Below are 15,729 nucleotides of genomic sequence, written 5' to 3'. Positions count from 1 at the left end.
ACGAACTTGAACAAGATTCTTCCAGCGTGACTGTTACATCATCTATAAAAAATATTTTAAATTAAGAGATTTTGTTTGCTAGTAAAGGTTAAACCACGATACAAATAACTTATTTTCTAGAATTTCAAAGCCTCCTTTGCCCCACTTTTCTTTCTTTCAGTAAAAGCCACGGCTTTACCAGTGAAGCGATTGCTGGTTATTTCGCCCGTTTGTCGCTTACTTAAGTCGTTTGATGCTCAACTTTACTACTACTACTACTACTACTACTACTACTACTACTAGTAGTAGTAGTACTACTATTATACTGATAATATACAATAATAACAATGTATTTTAGGATTTTCCTCCTTAATTTATAACGTTAACATATTTAGAAATTAAAGTCGAACATTAAAACGGTATGCACTTTATGCATCAAGACGTCGGAAGTTTCTCAGTTAAAATGCTCATTTCCGAGGTTTGGTAAATGCAACATATGACGTGAACTTTCAATATCTCTAGATGATTGGCTGAGAGCGCGTAAAACGTCACGAGTTTTGACTTCTCCCTGCTACTGATGGAAGTCGTAGTCAGTAGCTATCATGAGCTGAGCTACACTCCTTATATGTGGCAATAACTGTAAACTACATTACCCATAACCCAAAGCGAGCAGTAAAATGTTGACGTGTATTTTAGTTCAGTTGCTCCAGTTGTCTGAACCGGTGTTTCCATTTTAGGCACATTTTAGGAGTTTGCTGTAAGGTCCAGCTGTTTGTGACAATGTCTGGGGAGATTTCTATGATCGGTAAGTCTAATAATAGACAGCTTTTTAAGCTAAAACCAATTAGAGGCTCGGCTTCTTGTTCCACCTGTGGTTGATAACCGTTTCGGTTTCGTTGTCGCAGGTTCGGTGATCCTGGCCCTGTTTCTGGCTGGGTATCTGGGACAGCAGTACTTGCCTCCCCCCAAACCCAAAGTGATCGGCCTCGACCTGGGCACCACCTTCTGCTCGGTGGGAGTCTTCCTCCCGGGCAGCGGGGAGGTGGAGGTGATCGAAGATGAGGAGGGGAGGAAGAGCATCCCTAGCGCGGTTTCGTTCACCAGCACTGCGGTGCTAGCCGGTTACGAAGCCATGAATGTGGCGGACAGCAACCCTCAGAACACCGTATACGATGCCAAGAGGTTCATCGGGAAGATATTTGAGCCGGGTGTCCTGGAGCAGGAGAGCGCCAGGTACCCGTTCCAGGTGGGTCAAGCTGGGGCTCATTGTACGTGGGGGAAGCTTGGGTTACTGCATTTGCTGGCAAAGATTTGCTGGCAATTTGCTGCATTTCTAACAGCTGTTAGTCCTTTTAAAATATAATATTGCATGTTGGTTTATAATATTTTATAATAAAGTTTAAAAATTGTTAAATTGTAGCTTTAGCAGTAGAGATTGAAGCAAACGTGGAAGATGTTCTGTTGAGGTGAGGCAAAGCTTTACGTTTTTAGCCAACATGCAAAAAGCTATGTGTGATAAAACCGATGCATCCTTCTGGAAACGACAGTGACAGCATCATAATGTGGGAAGGCTTTGTTTTATAGCTACATATATTTATATATATTTTTTGAAGGTCTAGAAAAAACACTACAAACTTCTATATTCTGTGCTGCTTTGTGTTGGTTTACCTCATAAAACCTCAGTAGTTAAAGTTTATAGCTTTGACTTGTGGAAATCTGAAACAGTTCATTGGTTGTGAATATTTTTGAAATGCACTGTAATTATCAAATAAATTCAGTTCAAAGCTGTACTAAAACAGCTCAATGTTGCTCCTGTCATCCTTCAGATAACTTTAGTCCCAACAGCTTCTGCTTTTGCATTTTCCTTCCTTTCTAAAAGCCTCTGTCCTGCGCTTTGTTCTCCAGGTGGTAAACAACAATGGAAGCGCAGAGTTTGTGATCTCCACCAACCACACCTTCACCGTGAGCCCAGAGTTCATCGGCTCCAGGCTGCTGATGAGGTTAAAGAAGATGGCTGAGCGACAGCTGGGCGTGCCCATCCAGAAGGCCGTCATCTCGGTGCCCGCAGAGTTCGACGAGCGACAGAGGAACTACACGGTCCGCGCCGCTAACCTCGCAGGTCAGGTGATCAGAAGGACGGTTTAAAGCGACACGAGGCGCCTGATGTTAGGAACAGGTTGCTCTGTTCCTAAAGTGTCTGGTTGTGTAATCTTCAGGCTTATCGTGGCCTGAAATTGCAACACTGACTGTCTGATCGTGGTTTGACAGGTTTGGAGATCTTGCGTGTGATCAACGAGCCGACGGCTGCAGCCATGGCCTACGGCCTGCACAAAGTGGACGTGTTCAATGTCCTGGTGGTGGACCTGGGCGGAGGGACTCTGGATGTGTCTCTGCTCAACAAACAGGGAGGCATGTTTCTCACCAGGGCAATGGCAGGTAATTGGATACAGCTATTAAGAAGATTTTTCTAATCGACTTTACAGCATGTAAAATTCATGCAGTGCTGCGAAAAAACATTGCATGAATGCTAAATGATCTGTGATGTAGCATTTTTTATTATTATTATTTTTTTATACCTACATGTTTCACAATTGATAGATTTTACTTATTAAGAGAAAAACTCTCCAAACCTACCTGATCGTGTTTGGAAAAGAAATCACCCTCTTTGTTAAGTCATATTTTAATTATGTTATCCACATTGAATTCACAAGTTTCACAAGTTTGACCCAGGACTTTTAATTGCCAGTGCTGTAGAATCAACATGTCATTGTAATAGAGCTGACAACATGAAATGGGCTAAAAGATTTCATAAAGCGTCGTCTGATCGAAAGAAATCCAGTAACAGATGGGAATCAAAATCATTGACTATGCAGCCATTTCTGTTGTTTTTGGGGAATCCAGTCGACCCACCGAGAGAGCTGTTATTCACAAATGGAGAAATGGAGGCCATTTACCTTTATACAAACCATTTTATATAATATGCTGAATACCTGTTATTCCTTATGGCTCAATAACATATTTGTCTGAATAAGTCCATTAATCAACTAATTTTTTTATATGTTAGTTATTAAAATTGAGTGCTTTTTTTTTTTGTTAAATCAGGTGTGTGACAAAATTTTCAAAGCATTAAATTTTGTTGTATTTTAGTTTACTTTGTCCCTGCTGTGTAGGATATTACGACAAAGCCTTATGAAGAACAGTAATAAATTATTAGTAAATTCAATATATTAGTAAATTGAAACCGACTTCTCTGGTACATTTGTGGTTCTGGAAAAGTTTGAAAAGTTACCTTGGAAAATGCTTGAATTTTACAGTGGGGGAAAAAAATGTACAATCTTTGTTTTTACTCAGGTAATCTTTGTCCTTTGTCATTTAGTAATTATCTGACACACAAGGTAAAACTCTAAATTGGTAAAATCTGTAAGATGGATACATATTTATATTTATTTGTTTATGGAAATGAAAAATAAATGTTTTAGTTTCAGAAAAGTGTGGAAATAAAGTGCAATACCACTTTGTTTCCCTTGTAGAATCAACGTGAAATAATAAATATCCAATTTTTTATTAAATAATATGTTATTTGCAGGTAATAACAAGCTGGGAGGTCAGGACTTCAGCCAGAGGTTGTTCCAGTACACCAGTGAGCGAGTTCGGCAGCAGTTCGGCGTCGCCCCCGTCCTCAAGGAGGACCTCCACCGCCTACGACAGGCCGTGGAAGCCGCCAAGCTCAACCTCACCCTCCACCCCAGCGCCTTGATCTCCGTTCCCCTCCACCTTCACGCGCACGATGGCTCTGGGTCCCCGGAGGGGCCCGCTCCTCCTCCGGTTCACTTCCAGGTGGAGGTCAGTCGCGAGCTGTTCGAGGAGCTCAACCAGGACCTCTTCCTGAAGATCCTGGTCCCGGTGAAGACGGTGCTGGCCGAGGGCCACCTGCAGAAAGAGGACGTGGACGAGATCGTTCTGGTGGGAGGGTCCACCAGGATACCGCGCATCAGGACGCTGATCAGCGAGTACTTTGGGAAGGATCCCAACACGTCGGTGGACCCCGACCTGGCCGTGGTCACGGGCGTGGCCATCCAGGCCGGCATCATGGGCGGCTCCTGGCCGCTGCAGGTGAGCGCCATAGAAATCCCCAACAGACACCTTCGCAAGACGAACTTCAGCTGATCCTGAACCAGGAGGGAGGGAGGCTGCTGGTTCCTGTTCCTGTCCACCGCGACGCTCCTGGTGGTTGGAGAGAAACGGCCGATACAGGGAGCATCGTGTTTCTGTCTGCAAGCCGAACGTGTGGCTTCTTGAACTTTCTGTTTCCTCCCCGAGTGAGAAATGTGTCAGTTACAAACAAAATGTGTTGAAACACTTTTTCCTGTGTAGGTGACTTAAAAACTCGCTTGCTTTTTATTGCACACTCAGCCTCAGCAGCAACAACCTGTTTAGATGTGTTAACTGCTCTGTAGCAGGAAGTAATATGATCATTCAGGAAGCAGTTTATTTAAACTTTGAAGACTAGCCGGAACATTTTTCATCTATTTATTTATTTATTTATTCTAGTTGCATTTCTCCGAGTGTGTGTGTGTTTTCAACGGACCTTTGCTCTTCCATCTGCAAGCTGATACACTGCGTGTCGGTGCCTTTTCAGAAAGCTGCTAATCTGTGTGAAAAGCCTCGCTCCATGTTCGCGCTTCTCATGCCGCCGGTTTACTGCAAATCACTGGAACCTGAAGTATGGCAGTACGCTCAGTTCATTTAAAGTTTCTCTGCAGAGGGGCCTACTTCCCTCATAACTCAAGTGTTCCGATGAGGTGCAGACTTTTCAGGTAACAAAGGAGGGAGCGTCCCGGAATGCTCTCCGTTTTTAGTGCCATGGTTTATTTGCCGCTAAGTAAAGTAGAAAAGACACACTCGATGCACTTTGACTCATAACTGTTGGCTAACTCTTCTTTTGTGCAATAACACACTGTAAACACATCAGCTTGGTGTTGGACTGTCTGCTTTGGCGGCTGAAGCTCAGTTCTGGCAGTCCAACAGAGGGACCAAAGTGTTCATCAGTGCCTTGTTTGTATAATACTGTTAAATGCGTTTGCTAAATGCAGAATGTTTATAACAGACGTTTATGTGAAATTATGTCTAAACTGTTTAATGTATCTTTTTACAAACCAGATTTGAGCTTTTCTGCCTGTGTAGAAGGTCTCAGCCACGACCTCATAAAGCACCCAACATTCCTTCTGTAAAACATCAGTGTTGCATCTTTTGCCAAACTTAATTTGTAAAAAGAAAAAAGAAAAAAAAAAAGAGTATAACCTGAATTCATGTTGAATAAGCTTCTGTGTAGAAACTGTAAAGATTACATACGCCCTTATATACAAGACCTGAGATCTATTTTTGTACTGGAAGTTTTCAGGATCAAACCAAAGTTACTTGATAAAGGGAAAATGCTGTGAATCACTGCTTTTCCACATTAAAATGTCATTCCTCATCAAGTCTAGTGGCCCTTTTCTCAAAAACCTCAACCATATTGTAACACAGGCAATCCTTATCACACACTGATGGCCCTTTGGTCTCCTTCCAGCCTCAAAGATGAACATCAAGTTAAGATAAATTTTATTTATCCAACTTTAATCTTAGGAGTGTGATGCAGTGTTACTGGTCTGTAAAGATGCACTGAAATGTTGGTCCAATCAAAAATATTTTCATTTCCAATCCAACTATGCTTTTTCTACCCTTTTTATTTTCTTCCTAAATTCTTCTTTTCTCATCAAAAATTGTTTGTATCCCCTTGTGGAAAGGTTGGAGGTTTGATTCAGAATAAATGCAAAATTGTGCAACATTTTGCTTTAAAGAATATATACAGCCTATAAGTTCATCAGGCCTCTGAGCAGATGTGAACCACTCACTCAAACCATATGACAAAAAAGAAAAAACAAGGGTCGATAATATAACTTAATTTAACTCGAGATTTTCTTTACTTAGAACATTTCATAGAACTGGCAATATTTGGAGATTATCTGTAGAACAATCAGGATGAATGTTTTTATTCTGTTGCATCGCAAGAATCAAACTCAAATGTACAATGGACAAAAGGCGACTGGTTTCCCAGTATGTGCTGCCTGTTCAACCAGCTTCACTTTATTTTCCAGTACAGTATTTACACCAGAAGTCACATGCAATACATTTCCCCGACATGAAAATACCAAAGAATGACAGCAAATCAAAGGCCAGCCTGTTCATCTTGTAATGATTAAAGTGTCACATTGTTAAGTTATCCCTATGATTACACATTCGTCATAACACTGCACACAAGGTAAAAAAAATATACCCAGTCAGAATCCATACATTATATTGAACACATTACAAAAGGAAACACAAACAGTTATCCAAGAAAAAGCAAATCTTAACCCCAGAAACCATTTTTCACCAGTTCTTCTGGTTTTACTGGGAGCACTGCTCACACAAAGTCCAGAAGTTTCCAACACTTGGATCCAGTGATCAGAAGTACGGCGGGCGGGGAGTATCAAAATACTTTACATGCACCGTGTGAACACGGAGGAGAAGGCAAAAATGTCTGTAAACACTTTTATCTCTTTAAATATAAATATCAATTTCATGAACTACAGCAGAGACTGAAGGCAGGAGCATCATGCTGCCATAATATTTACAGATCCTAATATAATAATTAACTGCTTTGGAAACATAGCTTTAAAAAAAAAAAAAAAAAAAAAAAAAAAACTGATGGGGAGCCCCTGAACATTTAGATATTGAAGTTGGAATCATCAGATTCAGCTTAAATCAAGTGCGTGTAGTCTTGTGCAATAAACGTAAAGTCCGTGAGGAGAAACAGAAACGGTATTTACAGAGTGTACAGAGCGCAGCGGGGCGTTTCCAGCAGCTCAGGAGGCTGGGAGTTCTCGTCATCAGGAACGATGCTTCCTGCGTCACCGCAGCAGACAGACGGCGCAGAAAATCACTGGCTGATACTCTGATTGGTGTAGGAGTCAAAGCATTGCTCTTCATACAGCTCCTCAGCACTGGCACCGTTCCTCACCTCTAGAGGGCGACAGAGGATAACAAAAAACAAACGTCAGCGTTCATTAACTCCTGCAACTTCCTAACTCCTACTTCCATTGAATCGCTCCATGGACTTACTTTTGCTCCCCAGGGCTAGAGGTTGTCTAGACAAATTGGCCTATAAGATCTCCTACTCTATGTCCCAGTTGGAGGTTTATGGGGGAAGATGAGTGCGAAGAGATGGAATGATGGATGAGGGGAATAAGGGGCAAAGTAGGCAGAGAGGTTTAATGAGTGATGAGGAAATGTTTGGCGGAAAGGGGAGACAGTCACTGCTTGCGAAGAGAATGGATGAGGTAGGATGGTCAGGAGGCGATACGTCACACAAAGGATGCTGACGGGGGAGCCATTACTGAGGCTGAGCTTTGACATGGAAGAGAGGAAGGAGAGCAGCGACAACAATCACAAACACGCACATGCAGGTCGACAGGGGTTCCAACTGATTTGTTACTGGTGAGGTTAAGAATTTAAATGGATTTATTTTTTTGGTGGGTGGGGGGGACAGCAGGATCCTACCGGAGAAGATCAGTTTCTCCTTCATGACGTTGATGTCTCGACTGGACGTCCTGACCGCTGCGCTCAGCATGATCTGTTCAGGATTGTAGCTGCGTATGCCGCTCATTCGATACCTGCACGGGTCACAAGGTTTGGTCAGAAATCACACAGAAGGTTGGTTTCAACTCCAAGTACTTTGCTTCCTCTTCTTGCAAAATGAACATGAGGGAAATGGTTTGGGGTGGAGTGGGTAAATATTCAAATTCATCTCTTAAATAATTTCTAAATTTTCACTCAGGTTTGGCTGTGAGACTTTGCTCCTGGAAAAAAAGTCCTCTGCTGTCTGAGGACATGTCTGTTAAAACATGATGGTGGATTAAAGTATCATCTTCATCTCATATCGAAATTAGTTTGATGATCTGAGATATGAAGGTGGATAAAAACACAAGAAATTTCTCACAGGGGTAATTTCTATGACGAAACACCCATATTTCTAGAGTATCTAGAAGATACTCTAGAAATACCCTTTTAATACAACACCCCCTGTTTTAAAAGGGTAACTAATTAATACATGCTAATGCTAATAAATACGTTCTGTAGAACGTTTTGGGTTGCGTCTTTTCAGCGGATAAGCTCTCAGGCTCTTCAAAGAGATTTTTCATGACTCAAAAACCTTCACACAATGGTTCCTAATTTACAGAACTAATGCTTGATTAAAGAACAATCAGGGAAAGGGCATTATGCAAGCGAAGCAATTAATAATGCCGCGCATCCGCTGAGAATACGCTGCATTATTCAGCAGCACTGAACATTTTAATGAACGGACCGTCTGTGCAGCTGCGGTTTACGGTTTTCCCAGTTATATTAAGGATTATTAGTCCATGTGGGACAACATGACCTTTACATTAATGAAAACAACCGTTCTGACGAATTTCATTAACTTAAAGAGTATAACCCACAGTAAAGTCTGAATAATGAGCAGAGGCAGTTAGATATGGAATTTATTTGTTTTGTAGCTTTTATAGGTAAAAACTAATCTTGATCATATTGTCCAACACATTAATATTGGTGAGATATTCCTTTCTAATAGTATTTTGAGGTTTGGGAACATTGATTTTCCATTCCCTTTAGGAACAAGTGGTTGAGAAAACGGGTAGCAACAACAAAGATTCAGATGTAGTAGACTTGATGAAGATGAGAATAAATACAGAAAGATGGTGGAATTGGAGATTGTGAGAAAACTCTGAATAAGATTTTATATAAACAAGGAGAGCAACAATGTAGAAAAACAAAGTGCCAAAAGGTCAAAAAAAAAAAAAAGCATCAAACAAAAATAAATGTGGGTGTGCAAGAACAGAAACGGGATAAAAGTGGAGAAGACTTGCAGGTCAGAGAAGGTGACCTGGTTACCTGATCATGTGATAGCTGAGAGAAGATGCCAGAATGCAGCAGAAGAGGAGGAGAGCATGCACGGCAGGCAGAGGAGAGAAAGAGAGAGAACAAGGCAGAAAGACAAAAAAGGACAAAAGAAGGCGGGAGAAAAGAGAGGTCAGTTTAGATGCCGGCAGAAGCTAAGGAGAAAACACACTTGTACCGGATGGTTACAAGGACAGAGAGGGAGGGTGGGGTGAATAAGCTCTCCATCCAACCGGGTGACAACAGGTATCACCAAAACAAACAAAATCAGTTTTCAGAGAAACACAAACACAGGAGAAGTGTTGAGGGTTAATCTAGAGCTTCCATCAACATGAGGAAAGAAGGCGGCCGCAGCAGCTAATAAACCAAAAGGACAGGCAAAGTAAATTAGCGTTAGTGTTCTCCAGTCATTACTCTAAAGACCAATATTAGCAACTATTATGTAAAAGAAATACTAATCAAGTCAGACAGTCTGCTGTCCATTCGCTCTATGTGACACATTGGACCAGACTAAGCTGTAAATGTGGAAAAAAATCCTAACATCAAAATGGAAAAACCTTCACCTTTGTATGTGCACTTGTTTCGACAACAATCACATCATAACATGTTTGTACTTACTTTTGCAAAACGAATATTCCTATGACTACAGCAAAGGAAATGAGGTCTGCAGACACCCATATCAGCTGGTAAGTTCTTGGGCTCTGAAAACACAAACATGCAGTTATCATAAACTTTAATTTTATAGAGTCCACCACCAGATGGAGCCATTTTTCCAAAACAAATTTTCAAAACCCCAAATTGGACACATTATAGTATACTTGGATCTTTTTCATACTTAGTAAAAGAAGGAGGTGGTGATTTTAAATGAAAAGAATAAATAAGAATGTCAAAAGTGTCACAAATTAGTTTAGAGCGCACAGAAAGCATCTGGCAACGTCAGTTTTCAAACCTTGCTTTAAATTGTCCCTTGGATTTATGTCCGGACTACGACTGGATCATTCCAAAATGAAAATGCTTTGAAATAAACCGGCTCATTGTAGATCTGGATGTATAAGCTCATTGTCAAGTCCTTTGCTTTCTCTTTAAAAAGATTGTCCTACCAGGACTGTCCTGTATTTAGCTTCATCCAACTTCCCTACAACTCTGCACAGCCCCCGATTAAGAAAAGCATGTACACAGAATGACGCTGCCACCATTTTTCACATCAGAGAGGGCAGTGTTTGATTCTTTGCTACATACATTGCATGTAAGCCAGAAAGTTCAATTTTAGTCTTGTAGTGCCTTAACTAAGGTTGAATTTTGCAATGCCAATAAACCTCAGTCTCCAGTGATGTCTAACGGTAAATAGTTGCCATAATATTTAAAGATATTAGAGAAAAGAGGATTGAATACAAAACCAAAAAAAAAAAGAAAAAAAAAGACTTTCTTTTCCTCTCACCTCAACTTGTAACAATCTGCACTACTTTGCTTTAGTCCATCACATAAGACCACAGAATAATAATGCATTTAAAACTGTAGCTGTAATAAAAGAAAATTCAAAAAAGTTCAGGGGGGATTAATTCTTGTGCCAGTCACTACATGTCTTCATTTGAACACAGGAAGAGGAAGTTTAGGAGTTACAACAGCTCTAATCTTGGTTCAAACTGACAGACAGCCCTGCAGATGCCAGAGCAGACCAAACTCGCCCTGAGCTCCACAGCAGGAAGCCAGGGGTCATGTCCACAATACGTCAGGGAAGGGGTCCATATGTTGGACCAGATGGACAGACTGGTCAAACATTATGGATTCATGGAGCAGGAGGAAAGCGGGTCAAAGAGACACAGTGTACCAATGGAGGGAAGTTTCAGTGGATGAATGATCCAGAAACCCAGGAGCTGAGCATTCTCCTCTCTGGGACTCTAAACGAGTCAGATAATGACGGCACACCAGGCACAGAACAGGAAACAAATATGTCCAGCTGAATGATGTGCGCTACATTTGCCTCATAAAAATGTTACGAGAAAAACGCATAAACAACTATGTGTCATTTGAAAATAAATATTGAGTAAAGATTAAATGTAATGGGATCTGCAGACACAATGTGACAGCACTTCAGTTAGACTAACCTGCTATTCATAAAATGCATTTCATTCATATTAAACTTTTTTTTTTTTTCCCAAGCTGTGAAGAATCATCTTTAGTCAGAATAATTTCCAAAGTTTCCTGGTAAAAATTGAATTTTTGTCGTTTGTATGAAACTCTTAAATTTCATAGTAATTTTTTTGGGATGACCATGTGTGTCCTGCTCCAGCCTAGAGATTGGTGACTGAAAGAAATGCCATATTAATATCTAAGGGAAATGTCTTACCATGAGCCAGATGGGAGAAGGCACCTTTCTGAGGATATGTGGGGCCTCTGAGGAGACAGCCGACACGCCGCTGCACCACAGCATCGAGAACAGCCACGGCTCGTTGACAGTGTAGAGAGTAAGGCTGATGTTGTTGTTGGAGAAGTTTCTGCAGGCAACAACAAGATTCTTAGAAGCTCCACTGGCAAACAGTCAGATCTCCTCTGGAAGTGATAACCGATCAGGGCTGGGTGTGTGGACCTACGTGATTTCATTAGCGTCCACTTGGTTGTATCTGAGCAGCAGCCCTCTGATGCCAGAGCTGCGCAGATGTTCTGGACTGTGTTTCACCAGCGAGGTCTGGATGAAGCCAGGTGCCCACTGCTTCACCTGCTCTCTCTCGTCATCCTGAGTCCACATCACCTAACGTGAACAACGACGGGGAACACGAGAGTCTGCATTTTCAAAACGGGTTGCATCAGGGAAACTGTTCCCAAGCTACAGACATTTCCCTCGTACCAGACTCTGAAGAAGTCCAGAATTCTGCACTACTTGCAGCGTCTCGTTGATCCATGTGGAGTTGAAGGGGTGATCACGAGGAGGCCTCCGCAATCTGACAACTACTGTGATGTTGTGATCGGAGGCCATCTTGAGAAGCTGCTCCAGGCTGCACACCCTCTGCTTGGAAGTGAGATTCCTTTCCTTCTGGGACATGGAGCTTGCGGTCCAGAAGGGGTCATTCTAAAACAAGAAGATGGGAAAAGCACATGGATTTAAGAGCAATTTAAAGGAAGGGGCATTTTCTATAATATGTCAATTCTGTGGTTGGTTCAGAGAATGAGACTTTTAACGGATAACAAAAAGACCAAACAGAATACAGCAACATTTTCTTGAATGAAGAGCAGTGATGAATTTGAAAAAATAAACTTTTGGCTATCACACCAAAATTAAAATAAACTTTAGTGGCAATAAATTTAATGAAAGACAAATCTACTGAGGTCAAGGCAGCGGTTCTTCTAAATTAGTTCTGCGTTCATGCTTAACTGGATATCTGAATTTCCACAAACCCTTAGGGGAACATGATGGATCAGTGAGTGAGAACACACTGTGCTAAAGAGAGACAGTTAATGGCTTTTACCACACAACTAAATAAGCTCAAATAAGACACTAATTAATTTAGAAATAAATCATGCTTAGTGTATATTAGGAACCAGGAAGTACCCTGAGGAACCACTCTCCTGCGTTGAGCTGCTGCAGATCCGTCCAGTTGAACCATGAAGCTGCTTTTGTTTTTCTGTCTGGAAAAACCTCATCCACGTTTGTGGTTCTCCGCAGGGTGAGGTCATGCATTAGGAAAGGTACGCCGTCCACACTGGTGATCGGACGAGGAATACAAAGTGCAAACCTTTAACAAACTCCCAAATGCAACACACGCTACTTTTTGTCCATCCTTTTAATCGTTATATTTTTCATATACGATTTAATTTATTAAAGTTTAGTAACCGTTAATGCACAATTGTAAAGATAAAGAAAAAAAATGTAACTGTTTCCAGTGTACAGGTTTCTACATGACGGTGAATATGAGTAAACATGTTTAAAATAAGTGGAAACTGCAGGTTATAAGCTGGGAGGTCATGTTATTCAAGCTCAGGCTGGTGCACTAAATACTGCAAACAGGACTTCCTGGTCTGGATTATTTCCTATCCAAGGCAAAAGCATGATTCCAGAATTTGAATTTCAAATATTGAATGGGAATAAATAGAATTGGGTAAGGAAAGAATAAGCGTAACTAAGTAAAATGTTGTGGCTTCAGTCACAACATACTCAAGTAAAAGTTGAGATTTTGTGAAATACCTAAAAAAAAACCCTACAAAATACAGACAAAGCCTAAGTGCATGGCAACCTTTTCTCTGTAAAAGTGCCCCAGCTGTGGCTATTATGTAGCTAACCACCCTGAATGTGTGAATGCCTGCCTGGATGTAGTGTGAAGAGCTGTGGAGTCCTATCAACTACATAAAGCGGTGTACAAGTACAGGCCATTTACCATGTATGGAGCCTAAACAGGGGGAACAGGAATCTCAGCAGATATTTATGTGTGTGGTTTCATTGTACTGCTGCGTATCGATCATTCTGAGTGTGTACCTTATGGCTACGTCAGCCTCCAGTCCAGTGACGTTCATCTGCAGAGCTCGCTGAAACGACCACAGCGTGTTCTCTGGAGCAAGCTGGACACAGAGTTGGCATAAAAGATGAAGTGATTGCAAGTAGGTCATGTCTTAGTTAACGGCATGGAGCAAAGAAATAAAACTATAGAAAATCCAATTGTTCCCATGATGTTCCATGCATTTCCTCCAGTGAACATATGGGAATGTGTGCTGTGGATTGCTCTTTAACTCAGGTCAATGTCCTGATCGATACTAAAACATCACTTAGAACTGCCCCCCCTCCCTTAGAGACCCTGGGAATACTCAGCTACTGGCTGTGAAGCACGGGGCAGGAATGCCGCTGCAATCAATAATGAGTCATTCTGGGAAACAGAGTCCTGTGATGTGAGCCTTCTTTTTTTTTAATCTCCCAGGCCTGCAGAGGAACTCCTAATTTTAGATTCCACTGAGGATCGATCTCTTTTTTGCAGAAATACCACAGAAAGCAGGGCGTGTCCTAATGTGAGGAACTACTTTTAGCAACTTGTTTTTGTGCTGCAGAGCAGTCATTGGCACGCTGGAGGCATAAATCCTTCAACAGCAATAAATCAATCCATGATTTATCCATTAAAATGAGGTTTTTGTGATAGTATGAGCCTTCAATATACTCTTAAAAACATTTCCACTGGATATGAAATCTGTTCACAGGAAATTTACAATCACTTAGATATTTCTTTAGCAGTCATACAACAATTTATTCAATATATCAGGAAGGGCAACCCCCTTACTATACATTTGTTGGCTACTTTATTTAATTAAGAAGCTAATGTAGTTAAACCAAAAACAACAATAATATAGACCAAAAAAGGATATATTTAAGGGTTTAGCTTTACTTTTAACACATTCTGTAAACCAAAATTGAATGGACTCACCATGGGGACTCCCTGGTGGCCAAACACCTCTGGCCGTGGTTTAAGGGTCCTGGGATCCATGATGCAGGGGGAGGTGATATAAAGTGGCAGAACATAAAGTCCCAATAACACACTGAGGTACAGCAGCACAATCACCACCTGAAAGACTGGCAGACAGCATAACAAGCACTTACAGATGGTATCCATAGCATGACAATAAAGAGATCATTTTTAGAGGTTTGAAATATTTGCATTCATCACATGAGTTAGATGAGCAAACAGATATCTCTGTCATATCTGTACAAAGGCATAAAGATACAGTAAACAGCTTGTTAACATGGAGGGGAACAGCCACAGTAAAATAATTTATATCGTAAAGGCATTTATACCTTCTGAGCCTTTTCACATTGCAATAACAAATTTTAATGTACTGGACTTTAGACCCAATTAGCACAAAAATTTGAAAATGTATGATTTATTTTGGATGTCTGTGTTGGTTTACCACATAAAGTCTCACTAAAAAGTGTGGTTGCATGAGGCGTGTGAAGCATTTTGAAAGATGTAGCCTTGGTCTGTCTGTACAAGCCAGAATTCACCATCAAAACTTACTGATTTGCATGCTACAAAAATGTTTCCTCAGTCTCCACAGAAACCAGAGTGAAACAACAAACTGTAGTTTTGCCGTGTGTTATGTGCCAAGATTAGCTACAGTAGGAAGAGGCTGCTGTGAATATCGACTATTATACCGCAGCTACACACAGCAGCCAACATGATGACACTCAGGATCCAGCTCTGAGTGAGCGAGCGATTATGGCTGTGAATGTGGGCTCCCACACAGACCTACACAGACGCACAGGAGAATGTATTTGTTTCAAGGTCAGGTCCGGGGCAGGGTCGAGTGGCCAACTCCTGTTACACACAGGAGACTCGTGGATGGCCTTCATCCACCCTCGCACCTTTGATTTTCAAACACTGCTGTGCATTACATCAGGTTCCATGTGAGATAATCTAACCAAGTTCTTAAAGTCTCCTTAAAACATGGAAAATAAAGAATGACTCAACATCCATTTTACTAGTATTTAATTTCTCTCATAGAGTCTGAGTGACACCATCAAGTCCAATGTAAAAAAGCTGAAAGTAAATATTTAAATATTTGGCAAGTATTAAAGTCATTACAGGAAAAGACAGTACTTCTGAACAAATGGAAGATGTAGCCTTGGTCTTCTTCCAGTTTCTTTTTAAAGTCTGTTTGGCTGTGAACACAACAGTTTGACCTCAGTCACATGAAATAAGTCTAGATTTTGCTATAATTTTCTTTTTTTTTTTTTTTTTTTTCCTTGGGATTTTGTTGGGGGCCGTTTTTTTAACTTTTTCTCCGTTCAAATGACCTGGT

General features: G+C 41.1%; 2 protein-coding genes across 5 annotated transcripts; one reads left to right on the top strand and one right to left on the bottom strand.

Moving 5' to 3' along the window:
• The first annotated feature begins 615 nt into the window (after nt 1–615).
• On the top strand, nt 616–5,457 carry hspa13 (heat shock protein 70 family, member 13). Its single transcript, XM_015060200.1, has 5 exons — nt 616–784; nt 885–1,225; nt 1,885–2,098; nt 2,248–2,415; nt 3,566–5,457. Exons 1-5 carry the CDS (start codon nt 760–762, stop codon nt 4,144–4,146), a joined length of 1,329 nt encoding a protein of 442 aa, XP_014915686.1. The 5' UTR covers nt 616–759; the 3' UTR covers nt 4,147–5,457.
• A 515-nt stretch (nt 5,458–5,972) lies between these two features.
• LOC106964591 (glycerophosphodiester phosphodiesterase domain-containing protein 5-like) lies at nt 5,973–15,559 on the bottom strand. 4 transcript variants are annotated; one of them, XM_015060201.1, is made up of 10 exons: nt 14,358–15,557; nt 13,424–13,506; nt 12,503–12,653; nt 11,801–12,022; nt 11,547–11,704; nt 11,303–11,450; nt 9,574–9,656; nt 8,950–8,964; nt 7,561–7,673; nt 5,981–7,023 (listed from the first exon to the last, which is right to left on the bottom strand). In XM_015060201.1, the coding sequence occupies exons 1-10, from the start codon at nt 14,541–14,543 to the stop codon at nt 6,941–6,943; spliced, it is 1,242 nt and encodes a 413-aa protein (XP_014915687.1). In that variant the 5' UTR covers nt 14,544–15,557; the 3' UTR covers nt 5,981–6,940. The 4 variants fall into 4 exon arrangements, with proteins under 4 accessions (XP_014915688.1, XP_014915687.1, XP_014915689.1 ...); XM_015060203.1 differs by lacking the exon at nt 5,981–7,023 and adding an exon at nt 7,270–7,402 and having other exon boundaries at nt 14,358–15,559; XM_015060204.1 differs by lacking the exon at nt 5,981–7,023 and adding an exon at nt 7,270–7,407.
• Nucleotides 15,560–15,729: the final 170 nt, after the last annotated feature.

The sequence above is a fragment of the Poecilia latipinna genome, unplaced genomic scaffold, assembly GCF_001443285.1.
Source record: "Poecilia latipinna isolate Pla-1442-1.1 unplaced genomic scaffold, P_latipinna-1.0 Scaffold1693, whole genome shotgun sequence".
Taxonomy (NCBI): domain Eukaryota; kingdom Metazoa; phylum Chordata; class Actinopteri; order Cyprinodontiformes; family Poeciliidae; genus Poecilia; species Poecilia latipinna.
The sequence above is the reverse complement of the archived record's forward strand: the minus strand, read 5'-3'. Positions and strand labels throughout refer to the sequence as shown.